Source organism: Poecilia reticulata, chromosome 6 (genome assembly GCF_904066995.2).
Source record: "Poecilia reticulata chromosome 6, P_reticulata-male-v2, whole genome shotgun sequence".
NCBI classification, from domain to species: domain Eukaryota; kingdom Metazoa; phylum Chordata; class Actinopteri; order Cyprinodontiformes; family Poeciliidae; genus Poecilia; species Poecilia reticulata.
The window spans coordinates 6,216,830-6,232,625 of NC_088835.1; the positions used below are offsets into that span (position 1 = coordinate 6,216,830).

Sequence of the window (15,796 nt, forward strand, 5' to 3'; positions counted from 1 at the left end):
ACAATTAATTTGTAGTTCGTGCTGTTAATTCATTATACTGAATTCCAAAAGAACTCCTTGATCAGGCGGATACTTGATTTATATATCACAACACTCTCTGATTTAAATTAAAACACTTTAAAGTAACTTTTTTCAATGCTACACATAAATTCACACATGTATTTAGAGCTATTTGGAGATAATCACATGTCCTTTAAGATTTCTGAGCTTTTTTTGTTTTTAGATACTAAAAATTAAAGTCTTAAAAAAAAGTATTTGCTATTACTAGTTTCCATACTTAGACTCTCAAATTAAATTTACAGTAGAAACATGTAATACAGTTTAGTTGTGAGAGTGAGGACAACAGCAGCTAAAACAATGAAAGAGTTGGAGTTATTGTTTCTTACTTTCAAAACAAAAAAGAAAGAATTTTTTTTTTTTTTTTTTAGCTACAATGAGATAAGACAATGTGCATTTTATCAAGTCTGGCCTTGCTCTGTTGGTTTCAACCTGCTACACGCAGCTAAAACAATCACAACATTTGAGAAGACAGAAAAACCTAAATCAAGCTTAAAAGCATATTTCATCAAACATCTAGGCTATTCACTTCATTTCTATTAATACCCATGGAGCCAATTTGCCCACAAACTACAGAAAAAGTTTCCAAGCAGGGAAATTCAGGAACTAAAAATACTCCCCTCATCTTTCTGTCTTATCTCTGGATACTCATTGTCTTTTCTAATTTGCTCCTTACATTAAGCCAGAATCTATTTTAGGAGAAGCTGAATATATGAACTATTAGAAACCATGGACCCTCTGTTGCACAAACTCTGGTTTAACAAAAAAAAACAATTTAGATCTCATTAGGAGGAGCAGAAAACATATCTAGTGTACCCAATGACACCAAGGAGAGTCACTCCGTTTCTGCAGCAGCCCACGCTTCCCTCGCCCGGTCCGCCGAGACTGGAGTGAGACAGACTTTCTTCTTGTCTGATGCTGCCAGTGTGGGAAGTGAAATGCATGCGATGGAAACCTGTTGGGGCTACACCGTTTGTCCTACTTTCTGCTGTCATCCTCCCCAATGGGCTGCACATTTACGCCTTGCCGGCGTGTCAAACATGCCAGCACCGGACTTCACAAAGTCGCACGTGCAAAAAACCCGCACGAGTAAACGTTTCACCACACGTATGCTTCCACGCAGTCGTCGGCATCATCAAGAAGCACACAAACGCATCCTGAACCCGAGCTAGCATAAATGCATAAGATTTTCATTTTTCCATCTCATTCGCTTGTCTTGATTAGACTAAATAACATGTAGATTTTTTGATGGGGTTTTTTCTGCCTCCTCATGCATATACAGTGCATTCGTTGATTGCACACAAAGCTGTCTCAGATTAGGCAGGGATTACTGCTCTGCTGCCCACATGGCCGGGGCCAGCTGGGGCGTAATGTGACACTTGGTAGTCTGGCGGGCTCAATAGGTTTCCGTGACTAACAGATGGCGAACGGAGCGGGTGATGTATTAAGATCCTCCACATCTATCTAAGGAATGGCAGTATGGGGTTGTGGCTTTCCCGCCCCAGATTCGCGTCAACTGCAAACAAACTGATGACTGTAAATATGGGGGCACTGCAAGGAAAACATCGCTTCATTTCAGTCACTCTCACACAGATGGTCGGCAAGGTGTCGCGTGTAACGTTTATTTGCCGTGACGTGAGCTCAAAGTGCAACGCGTGCAGTTAGCTTAGAAAAGGATTGTGTATAAAAATAATAATAGATAATTAGCTGAAGAGCGGATCACACAAAAGAAAGGTGGAAAAAAAACAACTGCATCTTATATGATGGGAGGAATTCATGTCTGCAGGAATATTTATTCAGTTTCTCAGGGTGAGTTGCAGAACTGTTGTTTTTAAAACACTATGAAGACACATAGCATGCCACCAGTATGCAGATCTACGTCTGCCAGGCCGAGGGCTCGGCCCTGCTTAGTGTGAGATGAGTGTGACGAGGCGGTGAGCAGCGCTGCGCCCCGTGCTGATTAACTGCTTCTTAACACAGAAAATAAAGTCATTATTTGTCGGGCTTTCTTCGAGCTGAAAGAAAAGTTTTGAAAGAACAAGAACTTCTATCTTAGCTTAAAATACACACTTTCTAGATCTGTAAGTAACTCAAAAAACCCGCCAAAGTAAACTTGTTCATGGTTTTGTCGGGCAGTATATAACATGCAAATTATAACATCGAAATTAAATTGGTGCTCAAACGGTTTGTAGTCTTTCAAGGTCAGATATAAATCAAATTAAAATTAGCGCTTTAGAATTAGCTTCTGCTAACAACTGTGTTGGTGTAATGCTTCAGCATTAGCACAACCAATGCTTATGATTAGTGCTTTAGGGTTAGCACAGCTAACATCTTAGTTAGCGGTGCCCACCACTGGGCGTTTGGTGTGAACCCGTGCAGGGACCGCATCCTCCAAACGGCTGGTTTGTTCCGCAGCTTCGTGCGCTTGGTGTTTTCACCTCTACATACACCAAAGGGGAAAGTGGATTGAATAACTCAGATGTGAAAACACCTCAATGGGAATGAGAGAGTTTGTGTATGATTCAGAGCCAAGACCCGCATAGAAACCCCCAGCATTTCCTCAGCCACAAAGTGTAAGTCTTTGTAGTTTATCTACCGTTTATTCATCTGTACACCACATTGTTTTACATTACACAGAGCAATAAACCAATTTCCCATCAAATTTTAGATGAAAATTTATGGTGACTTTCTACAAACTGTTTAACAACATAAGCGCATTAATCCTCTCTCTTTTTCCAAAGCGGGCAACTATGATAAACACATAAAAAGACTAAGCTCCAGCTGCTTCCTGATACATTTCACCCCTAACCCTTTGCTGCGTAAAACAAAGCGTGTTGATACCGTTTTCATGTACTGACGTTGTCCCATGCATTGGACTGAAACGAGACAAGAATTATAAGAAGGGGTGACATTTACACACAATGGTTGACTGCAAGAATGTAAAATGAGGATGTGGAGTTGAGCAACAGCCTAATTTACCATCATGACGACGGAAGAAGAGTTGAGTTAATTAGCTTAAATGCAGTTTGTTTAACATTCGACAACCAATTCTGAACTGACCCAGTTTGCTCCTCAAGCTAAGTCAGTTCCATTGGATTTTCCCAGATAAATAAATCAATCAGTCAAACAAGACTAAAGCTAAAATGTGAACAAGATTCAGCCATGGGGTGCTGTGGTGGCGCACGACTCGCATATGGAAGCCTTAGTCCTGGTGGCGGTGGTCACAGGTTCGATTCCCGGCCCGGCGATATTTGCTGCATGTCTTCCTCCTCTCTCATTCCTGTTTCCTGTCAGGCTACTTTCAAATAAAAGCCACTAGAGCCAACAAAACCTTTAAAAAAACAAGATTCAGCCATGTTGACATTAATGTTTGAAAGGGATATTTCTGGAAATTGCTTCAACAAATCAGAGTGGAAAAAAAAGAATATTTACTAAATACCTAAATTTGGCAAAACTTTAATGATTGAAAATCTTCAGATTCCCTTTGAAGTTCATGACAAGCATATTCTAAACAACATTTAATAATAATACCGTGTCATAATATTCAGATATATATTAACATCTACTTTGAGAAATGGAAACTTAGACTACACAAGAATCTGAGTGGCAGCTTTAGGTACATATCTTGGGAATTAAGAAATAGGAAATACTTTAATCCTGAATAAAAAAATTAGGAATAAGCTTTTGATTTTTTCCATTTCTGTTGTATTTAAAACTACTTCCTCCATCAAAAGAATCTGTAACTATTTTTTGTTTCTTCTATCGCCAAGGTTTCATTAAAGCAACACCACTAAGTTAGCATGTTTTATAGCCATAAAAAATAAAATTCAGAAACAACAAGTGGAGCTTAAAGAGTAAAAAAAACACAAAGCCTGATCAGTTCCTCTTGGTTTTCTTCCATTATTTCTATGACTTGTATTTCTTCCTCTCACAGAATAGAGCATAATTGCCTTTCATATGCTTTCTGCCCGTGTTGTGACATATAGTTGGCATCAACAGTTCTTTTGCCACATCACTCCCACCACAGAGAAAAACCACAATTTCAAAAACAACTGCAGCTCTGCTCTTTAGTAGACGCTGCTGTGAAAGCCTGACACTTTGTGGCATGAGAGATCCACAGGCAGAGGGAGGGGATAGGGGGGGCTCGCTCTGTCAAAGTGTCAGTATTGGCAAACGTCCAGTCGGAGCCGAATGTCAACACTCTAGAGGAGAGCGAAGCCGGATCCCACCGGAGACGACGGCTAACAAACACACACACTGTCAACCTTTAAACAAGTTTAATAGCATTGATGTTCAGCAGATTTTTTTTTTGCTTCTTTAATCAGTTATTAAATACATTAGTTTTAATTTGGCCCTCTGGACTGTGGCAGGACACATAAACACAACTTTTAACATAACAGTTGTGTATTAAAATATAATTTTATTGTTCAAATGGAAGCGGTTTCTATCGGTGTAACGCCAAATTAAATAAATGTGTAAAGATGTTTGATTTTATTTCATTTCAAGAAGTAGTCATCAAATGCAGAGACAGCTACTGAGTAATGTTTCAACAGACTGTTAACGGGTTAGTTTAGGACATTGGTTCTTAACATTTTTTGAGGTACCGAACCCACCAGTTTCATATGCGCATTCACTGAACCCTTCTGTAGTGATAAATAAAATCTGATTTCCCCCCCCCCCAAATTCAAGACATAGGGGTGACCCAACTAAAATCTAGTTGGGTCACCCCAAGATCACTAAGTCTTCTTAAAAGGTAGAGTCTCAGAACAGTTCTTCAAAATATAGTCAGTGTTTTCAGCAAAGTTGAGCTGACTGTCCAGGAACGACCCAAGATATTTAAAATTTGCCACAGTTTCAACAGGTTGGCCATTGAGAGAAACTGGAACCACTTTAAGGTTTTGTTTAGATCATTTAATTAGCTCTATATTCTTAAGAGAATGAAAAATTAATAATAAATAATAAAGACTTTGCGATATTCTGATTTAGTAATGTAATTATATTAGTTGTGTTACCACCTCCACACCACTAGAGGCAGTAGCAACCCCGAAAAAATGCGACTAAGGAGCAGATTTAGAAGTACACCAAAGTCTTCAGAATTTGGTAAAAACTGTGAGCTTTGCTGAAGTAATTAAAGACACAAGTTCAAATCCATGCTGAGTGGAACTCCTTCAATCAGTGCTCCTCGCAGCTCTGATTGGCTAATCAATGTAACGTGATCCTCTGCAGCAAGTGATGGCAAAGCGGGGCGTCATCACGACTTTACACAAGTGTATCTTTACCTCCGCAGCAGAGGCTCCGCCGAACCCCTGAGACCAACTCATCGAACCCCTAGGGTTCGATCGAACCCAGGTTAAGAACCACTAGTTTAGGATAATCAATTCATTCTGATACAGAACATTTGTGATTTTTATTTGACCCAAAATGATAATTTTGAACCAACCCTGACTTAAAGCAACACATTGAATACAATGTCAGATTTTAGATTTTATTATGTAAAAAAAATTTAAAACTATACATTCCTTTCTTTCAACTTACCCAACTTTGTGTTTGTACAATACATAACATCCCAATAAAATGTAGTTTTAATTACAGATGCACCGATCTGATATCAATATCTGTATCAGTGTCGATATAGAAAAAATTCTAGATTGGGTATACCCAATTGACGATGTGCCTGATCCATAAAGGCAGATCTATTCAGTCTAATTCTATGATTTGTGCTCTGAGCGACATCAGGCTTTATTATTTATTCCACATTATATTTAAATTTCCTAACTGCACTTTCTGAACCATTAGAAAGAAGTTTTACTGCAGTTTATTTTTTAAAGGTTCTGTTGGCTCTAGTAGCCTTTATTTGAAAGTAGTTTGACAGGAAACAGGATAATCAGAGAGGGGGAAGACATGCGGGAAATGTTGCCAGGCTTGGAATCAAACCTGTGACCACCGCTATGGGGACTAAGGCTTCAGAACGTGGGTTGTGCTTCGCCACCACAGCACCCCTGCAGTTTATTTTTAACATGTTTGACCAAAGTAGTCAACCTATTGTTATTGTCAGTTTCTCTATTATTTATTTTACACTGGCTGTTCTGCTGCTATCTGGACTGACTGAACAAATTAAAGTTGTTTTTACAAGTTTGACTAAAGAAGCTATTGGTGTGTTTCAGTGAGCTGTGCTGGTGCAGACTTATCAGATAAATTTGTAATTCAATACATTTATATATGCTTTTTAATAAAAGAAACAGTTTCAACTGTTTTTCTATATCGGATCGATATCAGCCGATACTTAACATCAGATATCGGAGGTGAAAAAAGTGGATCGGTGCATCCCTGGTTTTTAATACGTCAGAATGTGAAACAGTGAAAAGAGCGTAAGGCGTAAATGTTTTTCTTTCCGTGCTCATGTTCAGTGCTGAAGTAAAGATGTTCATACAAGCTGCTCCGTTTACCTCCTGCTGGGCCACCAACCTAAATCCATTTACACCTCTGAGCTGCTGTGAAGCTGCTAAACACAAACCCACCAACACACACACGCATACACACACACATATATAAACACAGCAGTATAAAATTCTTATATGCAGACATGTTGTTATATTTGCAGAAACAGAGCTGTTGTCACATCCTGTCCAGTGCTTCTTTCCTACTACCATCTCCCAACATTGTCTGCATTGTTTACCTCGGATGCAACACTTCTCTGTAAACTTCTTCAACAAAGTCTGCTGCTCATCGACCGCTTTCCTCCGTGGGTCAAAGGCGGCAGGCGTGACGACCCGAGGGAAATGTAAACCGACACGCAAAAAACACACAAACACCATCAATACACCGAGGCAAACACACACGAACATGCGCGCATGCCGGCCCTCATTAAGCCGCGGAGCTCACCTCAAGCCTCCATGGTTGACTGAACGCCGTTGGCTTATGATGGATTAGCGGACCAAACAACAAAGTCTGGCTGATGGATTTCTCAAACGGCGAATGAGCACCTTGTCGTCTGAATTGAAACACGCTGGATTAGGCGGCTGCGGAGTGGGGGGAGGAGCCTGGCAATGTTCGGCGATGAGCTTGTTGACAGGTGAGCCAATCATTAACTGAAGTGGACTCAGTGAGGGATCAGTAAACTTTTACTGAGATTGGGCAACGAACCTCATCAAACAGTAACTGTTCTAGTTTCGTAATGTTACTGCCTCGTGTTTGTGGATTATCAGTCAAAGATGTGTGCGCAGATCATGTCTGGAAACTTGGAAAGTGCAAGAAATGTATCGGTGTGAAAAATGAAAAAGACAGCAAACTAAGTCCTTATCAGACCTTCCTTCATTCCAGTGGACTCTTTTGCAGTCCATAAAATGTTCCCTTAAACATTAACTGGAAACTAAAATGGGCTTTCCTTTGTCAGAAGGAAAGGTGAAAATGTCATTGCTTTACTCCGAAGCTGGTTTTCTGGTGTAAAAAGGCATTTGAAAGTGAAGAGAATCCCCCAGTGAACTGGAAGATAATTAAAAATCAAAATAAGGAGGGGAAAAAAATTACTATTCAGTGAACCACTTTCAAGGGATAATTCTGACGTTTTGAAGTGAGGCTCTATGAAGTTATTGTGTTTGATCTGCAGTAGAAAGACACCATGCGTCAAAGAAAAGTGAAGAAGTCCTCAGTGTGGTGGGAGAGTAACAGCATATAAGTGAGAGCCTCTCACCTTTAGACTGGGAAAAATATTCAACTTGTTAAACCTCATAGGTTTGTCACCGTTTTCCAAAAATGGTGACAGGAGTTTCAAACTCTCACTTGCATTAAACATCTTTCACAAAAACAGATAATTGTACTTCAAAGACATAAACCTTTGACTTAAAGGGGCAGTATCATATGAAATAATCTTTTTTGGCACAATGAATTAATATTTATGTTTTTTTTATTTAATTTTGTTTTAAAAATGGATTTCTGTGGCCCACAAATGCTTTCAATTGGACCAGTTCTGATTTTGTAGATAAAGGTTTGGACAACTGCACACTAAAGAGTTGACTCAGACTTATTGTCTAAGAATCCTCTTTATCTTTTCCTTTAAAAGCCAGTCAGTATGCAAGGTACAGACTGTAACTCTGGTAATGTGCTGTAAATGTTTTCCTTCCACATAATTATCAACCAGTTAAATTTTGGAAAATAAATAAGATGTGCTTCCACTGTTAAGCTAGCAGCATCATTTCAGAGGTTCTTCTGGCTTCTAAGAATAAAAACATTTCCTGTTCTGTTTGCTCAGAAGCTAACTTGTTGTTCATTTACTGAACCAACTGCACTTCATTCATTATGATGGGATTTTTAATTACTTTTGAACCTGTTTACACTTAATAAAAACAAAACATCCTGCTCACAATGAAGAGAATAAAGGAATTAACAGGTATTAAAGTTCTTACAAAGACAAAATAAAATGTGCTTTGATTAAACCTGAAATTCAAGGTATGCTTTTTCTTAACAGAAATATTTGCAATGCTTTCTCAAATTTCCTAATAATGTAAAGAGTTATTTTAGCGCGTTGCAGCAGGTAACAGATATGAGTTGATATTTTCAATTAGGGGGATTTAAATTTACAAAAAGCAGCCAAAACAAGAGGGCATCTCTGATTGGCCGTTTCACTGTTTTGAGGACGGATATAATATCTACAATTTAATTACAGGTAAGAAGTAGAAATTACTTCACAGGACCTCACCTCAAAAACTTTAAATGATCCTTTCAGGGTGGCTAATTTTAAAATGATTCGGCTCCATCAAGACATTTGATCATCTTTCGATTCTCCACAGCAGTCACTTTGTACCAGAAATCCTAACCCTTAAGATTTAAAACTTAAGAAGACAAGAACAAAGGTTGGTGGCTCATCCCCTACAGGTATTCGGTTTGTTTACCTCGTAGCTAACGCGCGCCAGTATGAAGGCTTCGTGCAGCTAAATGTCACATTTTCGTTGAATTCACGGGGTGATCAGTCTACAAGTGGAGCATTCAGAGTCTGAGTCAGAGAGAGAGGGAGAGAGAGAGAGAAGGGGGAGTGAATAGCTGTGGTTAGCTTGATTTGAGGCTTGGGGCTGTTTCCTGGATTCCTGTCTACTTTCTCTCTGTGTACGAGCTGACGGGTCGCTGACCTGCCCAGTGGTCTAGAGCATGACTCACTCATCTCCCTCCCCAACCCTCCGCCCTGCAGGTGCAGGCCGCTCCTTCCACTTCTGCAGATGGTGAACATCTACAAATAATTACAAGCAGAGACACATCTGATGATATGTCTACAGTCAGGCAAACCAGGAAGGGTTGTCATGGTTTTTTTTTATGTGATTGTTGTAGCCTAAAATTACAACTTTTTTCTCAAAGTTGCAGATTTTTTTACGGATCCCACCTATGCCTTCTCTTTTTCTAGTGAAGTTATAATTACCTGAGAAGACCCTACATCAGGGGTCCCCAAACTTTTTCCTGTGAGGGCCACATAACGTTTTCCTTCTCTGGTGGGGGGCCGGAGTCAGTTTGTAAGAGAAAAAGTGTGACAATTGCAGGAGTGCCTAAATGTAAATATATATTGTTTTCCAGAAAGCACAATCAAATAACCCTCTTTGGGTTCTTCACAGAATAAATCCAAGGATTATAGTCCGTATTTTCCCAACTATGAGCCGCAACGGACTATAAGCCACAACCCCAAAGTTGCTTTTTTGTTTTTTAATCAGTAAACATACATCTAAGCCTCAGATATCTCTGCCGGTTTTCCACAACGATGCAACTGCAGCAGCGGGGGGCGGACACCCAAAATTTGAGTCATAACAGGTCAATTGAATATCACATTTATTAGGGTTGAAAAAGAAAAAAGTTGCCAAGATTAGATTTAACAGAACTGATTACGGTAGTTTCCGAACGGTAACTGTAACAGTAAAAGTGCTGATCCTTCGTGTTGCTACTAGCATGTGCTAAATCAGCGGTCCCAACCTGCTTATTACAGCGGACCGGTCAAGACTTGGACATTTTGTTGCGGCCCGGGGTCAGAGGGGGAGGGGAGATGAACAGTCAGATAAGGCTTCTGCATATTGGTGTTCCCATTAAATACTGAATATGCCCTATTTGGGTTGTCTTGGCCCTTTTATCGCAGCCTGTGGGTTTTCCCTGACTTGGAACGAGAAAACAACCTGTTGAATGTGACGGGTAGCCAATCAAAAAGCGCGGTGACGTAAGAACAGAGGGGAATCCCAAACAGCTGACATATTGCGCAACTGAGAGTCCGGTGGATATTGGAGATGTATGTGGAAATGTTTATTATTAAATCTAAAGGTCATTATTATGTTTATTCAGTTAAAAATGTTAACTATGAAAAAACATATTCACCTCCAAATCATAGTGCAGCAAATAGAGCAGCTGCTACTGTCGTCTTTTACCCACCGCCTTTACTTTTTGTTACGTTTTTTATCTCTTAAAATGACTCCACACTACACTTCTACATCGTCATCCGTGTTTGGTTATTCTAAATTCCCGCTATGTTGGGGGTTTTACTGGATTATCCTCTGGAATCGGGATGTTCGTGACTGGAATCGGTTCGTGTTGCTCCTGCCTTGGACACACGAACCGATCGAACCTGTTGTACTTTTATCAGCTCTGTGGTCACAGAGGTTTGGAGAATCGGCCGACAATCTTAAATTTTGCCGTCTAAACCAGACTTAAGGCTCAAGAGCTCTACTCCTCTCCTCTTGACCGCAGCCCAAACGCTCGGACTCTGGTCGCTATGGTAACGTTTACATATTCCTTGAAAATAATATACAGAGGCGCCACAAAAACGAACATTTTACTTTCGTGAAAATTTTAACTCACGATAATGACTAACGGGAGCCCTGAGCTTGTTTCTCTGCAACGAGACGGTCCCATCTGGGAGTGATGAGAGACAATAACACCCGAGGTGTTGCTTATATCCACAGCCTGCTTGGTCTCTATGTGGCGAAGCAGCTTGAAGCTTCATTGCCTCATTAGCAGCCGGTTACGCAGAGCGCCTTGTAATGTGGGACTCACCTACCGGTCCGGGATAAATCCATTCTGCTGTCTCTTCCCTGGGCCTTTTCCCCTTTGCAAAGAAACTTTCCAAAGACATCTGATCTGTTTCTTCCTCATTTTGCTGCTTGTGGGCTCAGTGTTGGCGCAAGTAACCAGACTTCCATTGATTCACTTCCTGCTAAAGAGCCCCCTGGTGGTTGAAGAAAAATCCACATATAACGTATCCACGTATAGTCCGGAAAATACGGTAAATGAAAAAAAAATCTGAATATTCTCAGGTATTGTTCAGGGGGCCGGACCAAATGTGGAGGCGGGCCGGATCCGGCCCGCGGGCCGTAGTTTGGGTACCCCTGCCCTACATCATCATGGTCCTTTGATCTAACGTCTTCTCCCAGACTCTTTGCTCTTTCTACTGTGACAATATAGATTTATTTTAAACGTGCAAAGCAAAAGTAACAGGAATTATGAAAATAAATGTACTTTATAGAAACCAGGCAATTTTGGGGAACCCCCCCACCCTCTCACATTCTTTGATAAAAAAAGTTTTTGCCCAAGGTTGAGGTTGATTTTTTCCTGCATCAAAATTAGCGCATTTCACAAAACTGCAAAGGTAACACTTTTTTCGCATCATACAAGTTAATGTCGTCAACAACTGGATGTTACTACTGGCAAAAAAAACAAAGACAACAGGAAGCGGTAGGAGGATAAAAGCACAGCTTGTTTTTTTAATGACTTATCACGTGAACAAACTTATTCACGTGTGATTTTAATCGCATTTCTTATTCAATGTAAACACAGCAAGTGTAAAATTCCCTTTTTCTTTTACATTTTCCAAATATCAAGAATATTTTGTACACATTTATAATGGAAACAGAGCGAGTGACCACAAATTCTGTCCAGAAATTAAAGAGTATTGGTTTATTCCAGGCATTGTCCCACAAATATCCCACATTAATTGTATACACAGTATAAGCAAATCTTATACTGTGAAAATATATCAAATAGTTGTCGCAAAAAAAGAAAAGAGGCAAATGTTACCACTTAGCATCACACATGCTTCAACTTGCAGGCTTAGCTTTCAATAAATTAGAAGGGAGAAAAAGGTCCAAATCCAGCCAAGTTGCACCAATTGGTGAGAAAATGTTAGGGTAATTGGTCTGATTTGCGGAAATGTTGCGGGGATAGGTGAAACTTGCAAGTCTGCACAAAATTTGCAAATGATCTGGAGTCTTTCTGCGTGGGGTTTGAGTGTTCTCCTTGTAAATGCTGGTTTCTCACCAGGAACTCCAACTTCCAGTCTAAAACCATAATTGGTCTCTCTAAATGAGCCTTTGGTATGGTAGTCTGTGTCTGTGCTGCCCTGTAATGACCTAGTAATCTGTCCAGGGGGCATCCTGCCTCTTGCCCAATGACCACTGGAGACTGGCACCACCCCCCGCGATGAATAGTTAAATTTTTTTCCTCCTTTCTTTTTAAAAAGCTGTTCTCTTTATGCTCCAACACCCATGAATCGTTAGACACAACTAGTGACTGTGAAAATTAGTATTCTGGTGGCTGAGCCGCTGCCACCTTCAGAGGTTAGAGGCTATTACAGTGTCCGACAGAAACACCGGTGCAGGCGGAGGTCTGCTCTCCCCCTCGGGGGAATCAGGATTGATGATGTTCATTTGAGATCACATCCGAAACCAAGTGATGAATGTATTGATGTTATTCTGGGAGCCGGAACTCTGTGTGTGTGTGTGTGTGTGAGGAGTAAAACAGAAACAGATCACCCATCTATTTTGTTTTTTCCTGCAGGATGTGACTGGTTATAATTTAATAGCCTGCTTTCAAGGGGCTCAACAGTGCCTGTTCTAGGAGCGATCCAGGCTGGCATAATAACCTATATACTCGTGAAGCTGCACCACCTTCCACAGCCCAACAAACCACATCGACTACTATCTTCCTGCACAGGCCAAACCAGTTTTCTGCTTTTGTTAGACAAAAAAAAAAAATTCTAGAAAATCCTGTTTGGTTGCAAACCTCTTTGGGAAACACTGAAATCCTTTTCACCTTTATTTGCAAAGAAGAAACGCACTGAACCATTAAGTTCACAAAACCAAACAGCTGCGAGAACTTTCCATGCAGAAACAGAAAAACACCAAGACATGTAGTTTTTCCCAAATAGAGGCCCTTTAAGACTTCAAGGCTTACTTAAGCTGCGAAATGAAGCAGTGAAGCGGAGACTAAATGAAAGTAGTGACACTGTACCTGCATGGCGCATGGTAAAAGGGGTATCCAGGGTGAGGTATGTGGTTGCAGTAGCTGGACTGATTCCACATGATGCTTCTCTTGGTTCAACCGCAGTATCCAAGTGCTCAGGACGTTTCTCACCGCTCTCTATTTCTAGTGCCGGCGGGTGGAATCCGACTCAGGCGGCTCGGAGGCACGTAAATTGGTGCCGCTTGTTGCGCGTTTCGAGCGGCTCCATGGGAAGAGAGTGAGAGGGTTTGAACGGCTGACACGATGAGGCAAGAGAGTGATCCAAGGGAGGAGATGACGTACGGTGAGTCAGGTCTGAACACCTGGAAACGGCTCGTCTTGCTCAGCAGAGTAAGGTGGAGTGTGAAATCACAGGTTACTCCCCTCGTCCTGCTTCAAGCCAGTTATTTTCCCCTTCCTTTCAGGTGCAGTCAGGATAGCGGATGCCTCTCGGACCACGCGATGAGGCATGTGTCATCGCCACACATCTCAGTGATTCAAAACAAACCACCAGGTGTTTTCAGCCTCACAGGTGTAGCTCTCCGTCCGACAGACTTCAAGGCAAATCAGAGTTGGCTTAATAGTCTCCAACACCAATTAGAAGCAGTTCATGCCAGAGGTATTACCTCTCTAAACTTCCCAGGTGTCACCGTACGTCTCTCGCAGATATGAGTGGGTAAAAATCCAGAGCCACAGCGTCCCTCCGCTCTTCCCTCTGAGACAGCTGCCTGCTGTCACGAGTGTTTATTCTCCAAATTACAGGATCCTCGCCGGCTCTCCAGCCTCATGAAGCGGCAGCGGCGCACGCAACTGATTGACTGAGCACCACAACAGAAAGGAAGAGAGAAGGAGAGAAAGGCAGGATATGACAGTGGGAGAGAGAGAAAGAGAGAGAGAGGAAGAGGTTCCCGGAGTGGAGCTGCCTTCTCCTTCCCGCGAAATACTCATCTAGCAGGATACACACCGCAGGGAGGAGGAGAAAGTGTGTGTGTGTGTGTGTGCGTGTGTGTGTGTGTGTGTGTGTGTGTGTGTGTGTGTGTGTGTGTGTGTGTGTGTGTGTGCGTGTGGGTGTGTGTGTGTGTGTGTGTGTGTGTGGTGTGTGGGGGGTGTGTGTGCGTGTGTGGTGTGTGCGTGCGTGCATGCGTGTGAGAATGTAATGCTATGTAAATGATGAATAATTAAAGACCTAATTGATGACACTTGCCTGAATACCTTCCGTACCCTTCGTGCTCCCTTAAAAAGAAACAGTTCTGTCCGATTCATGAGATCTAAATTGAGTTTTGCTGCCGGTGTGCCTTTTGGCATTTGGCATTTTGAAAACAGAATTTCAATGATGCTCAGTTGATGCTCTCCAAGGTTGATGCTTTGTTAGCTGTTTCACAGCTTGGTTTTCACACCGAATCGCAATTCATTCTTAATTTAACCAAGAGGATTGGCGTCTAAATATAACCAGATCATCTCGCCTCAAGCTAACCAACTAGTAAGAGAGAAAATAATTCAGGGTTAATTTAGTGGCTCCTTCCAACTGGCTGCTAAAAGGCTTGTTTGCTGCATGAAAACACACAACTTCACGCTTCACAGCATCCTTTGGTACAAGACATCCATGTGTAGTACCAAAGCAGAAAAAGGCAGGATATGACAGCAGGAGAGTGAATCTACTAAGATTCTTAACTTTTTTATCAGGGAACATAAGTAATTTTAAAATGTCAGATACCTCAGCTGTGAGGTAATTATCTAATTTATGCTAATTTATCATAGACACACAAATATTGAAAAGTGCTGATGTGACTTAGTAAAGATAGATTTCCTTTGACAGTCGGATACTCAAACTTTTTTCAGACTAATTTATTAATTAATTAAGTTAAATTGACCAAAAGGCAAATGTGGCTTTAAAAACAATCTCCTGAGAATGTTTTAGGGTCACTTTAGGCATCACATGTATTTTGGACTTATTTTGATTTTACCAACTAGCAGCTATGTGTTGCTGTAGAGGCAAGTGTATTCAAAAACATTACAGTTACATTTCTGTGCAATTTAATGACTAAGAGTAATGTCCAATCATGGTTCTGTGTAATAGATAAGTTTGACAAACTCACATATGTGCTGACAGCAGCACTGGTTCCCGTTCTCAAGTTCTTACACCTCTAAAGATGGGTCACACCAACCTTCTGGACAGAGCACAACTATTGGCCAACTTCAGTCATTCTTAATGAAATACTTTTTATCACAAATCAAAAAAAATTCACAATCATAACATAAATGTTTCCTAAGCATACTGTGTCAGGGTTGGGCTTAGGGGTATGTATTAAAAGTTTAGAGAACAAAAGACATAAAATTCTGTTTTCAGACTGAAAATGTGTGCTCTTGGATAATGGCAGGAAAATTCTTCCATATTCTTGCAGTTATAATTCCCTGCTGTGCTCTGGGAAAAACGTGTTACACGGCAGCAAAGATGAGTCCAGCTATCGCAGGTAAAAGCCCTAAAAGATACAGCAGTGAG

The 15,796-nt window shown here is 40.9% G+C and overlaps 1 protein-coding gene and 1 long non-coding RNA gene across 13 annotated transcripts in view; one reads left to right on the top strand and one right to left on the bottom strand.

The window, feature by feature from the left end:
* The window catches only part of LOC103465714 (pleckstrin homology domain-containing family A member 7-like), a 151,876-nt gene that overhangs the window by 96,966 nt on the left and 39,114 nt on the right, over positions 1-15,796 (bottom strand). The window contains exon 1 of one of the 12 annotated variants that reach the window (XM_081607730.1): positions 13,306-13,450. The exons of 10 other annotated variants lie outside the window; for them this stretch is intronic. In XM_081607730.1, the coding sequence (XP_081463856.1) occupies positions 13,306-13,376 (71 nt within the window). In that variant the 5' untranslated portion in view covers positions 13,377-13,450. Of the gene's footprint in view, positions 1-6,939; positions 7,022-13,305; positions 13,451-15,796 lie in introns of those variants that run through there. One more of the 12 variants, XM_081607734.1, reaches the window with a different exon arrangement.
* LOC145551924 (uncharacterized) lies at positions 12,980-13,813 on the top strand. The gene is made up of 3 exons (XR_014087805.1): positions 12,980-13,342; positions 13,445-13,600; positions 13,722-13,813. It is a non-coding gene; the product is annotated as an uncharacterized LOC145551924 (long non-coding RNA).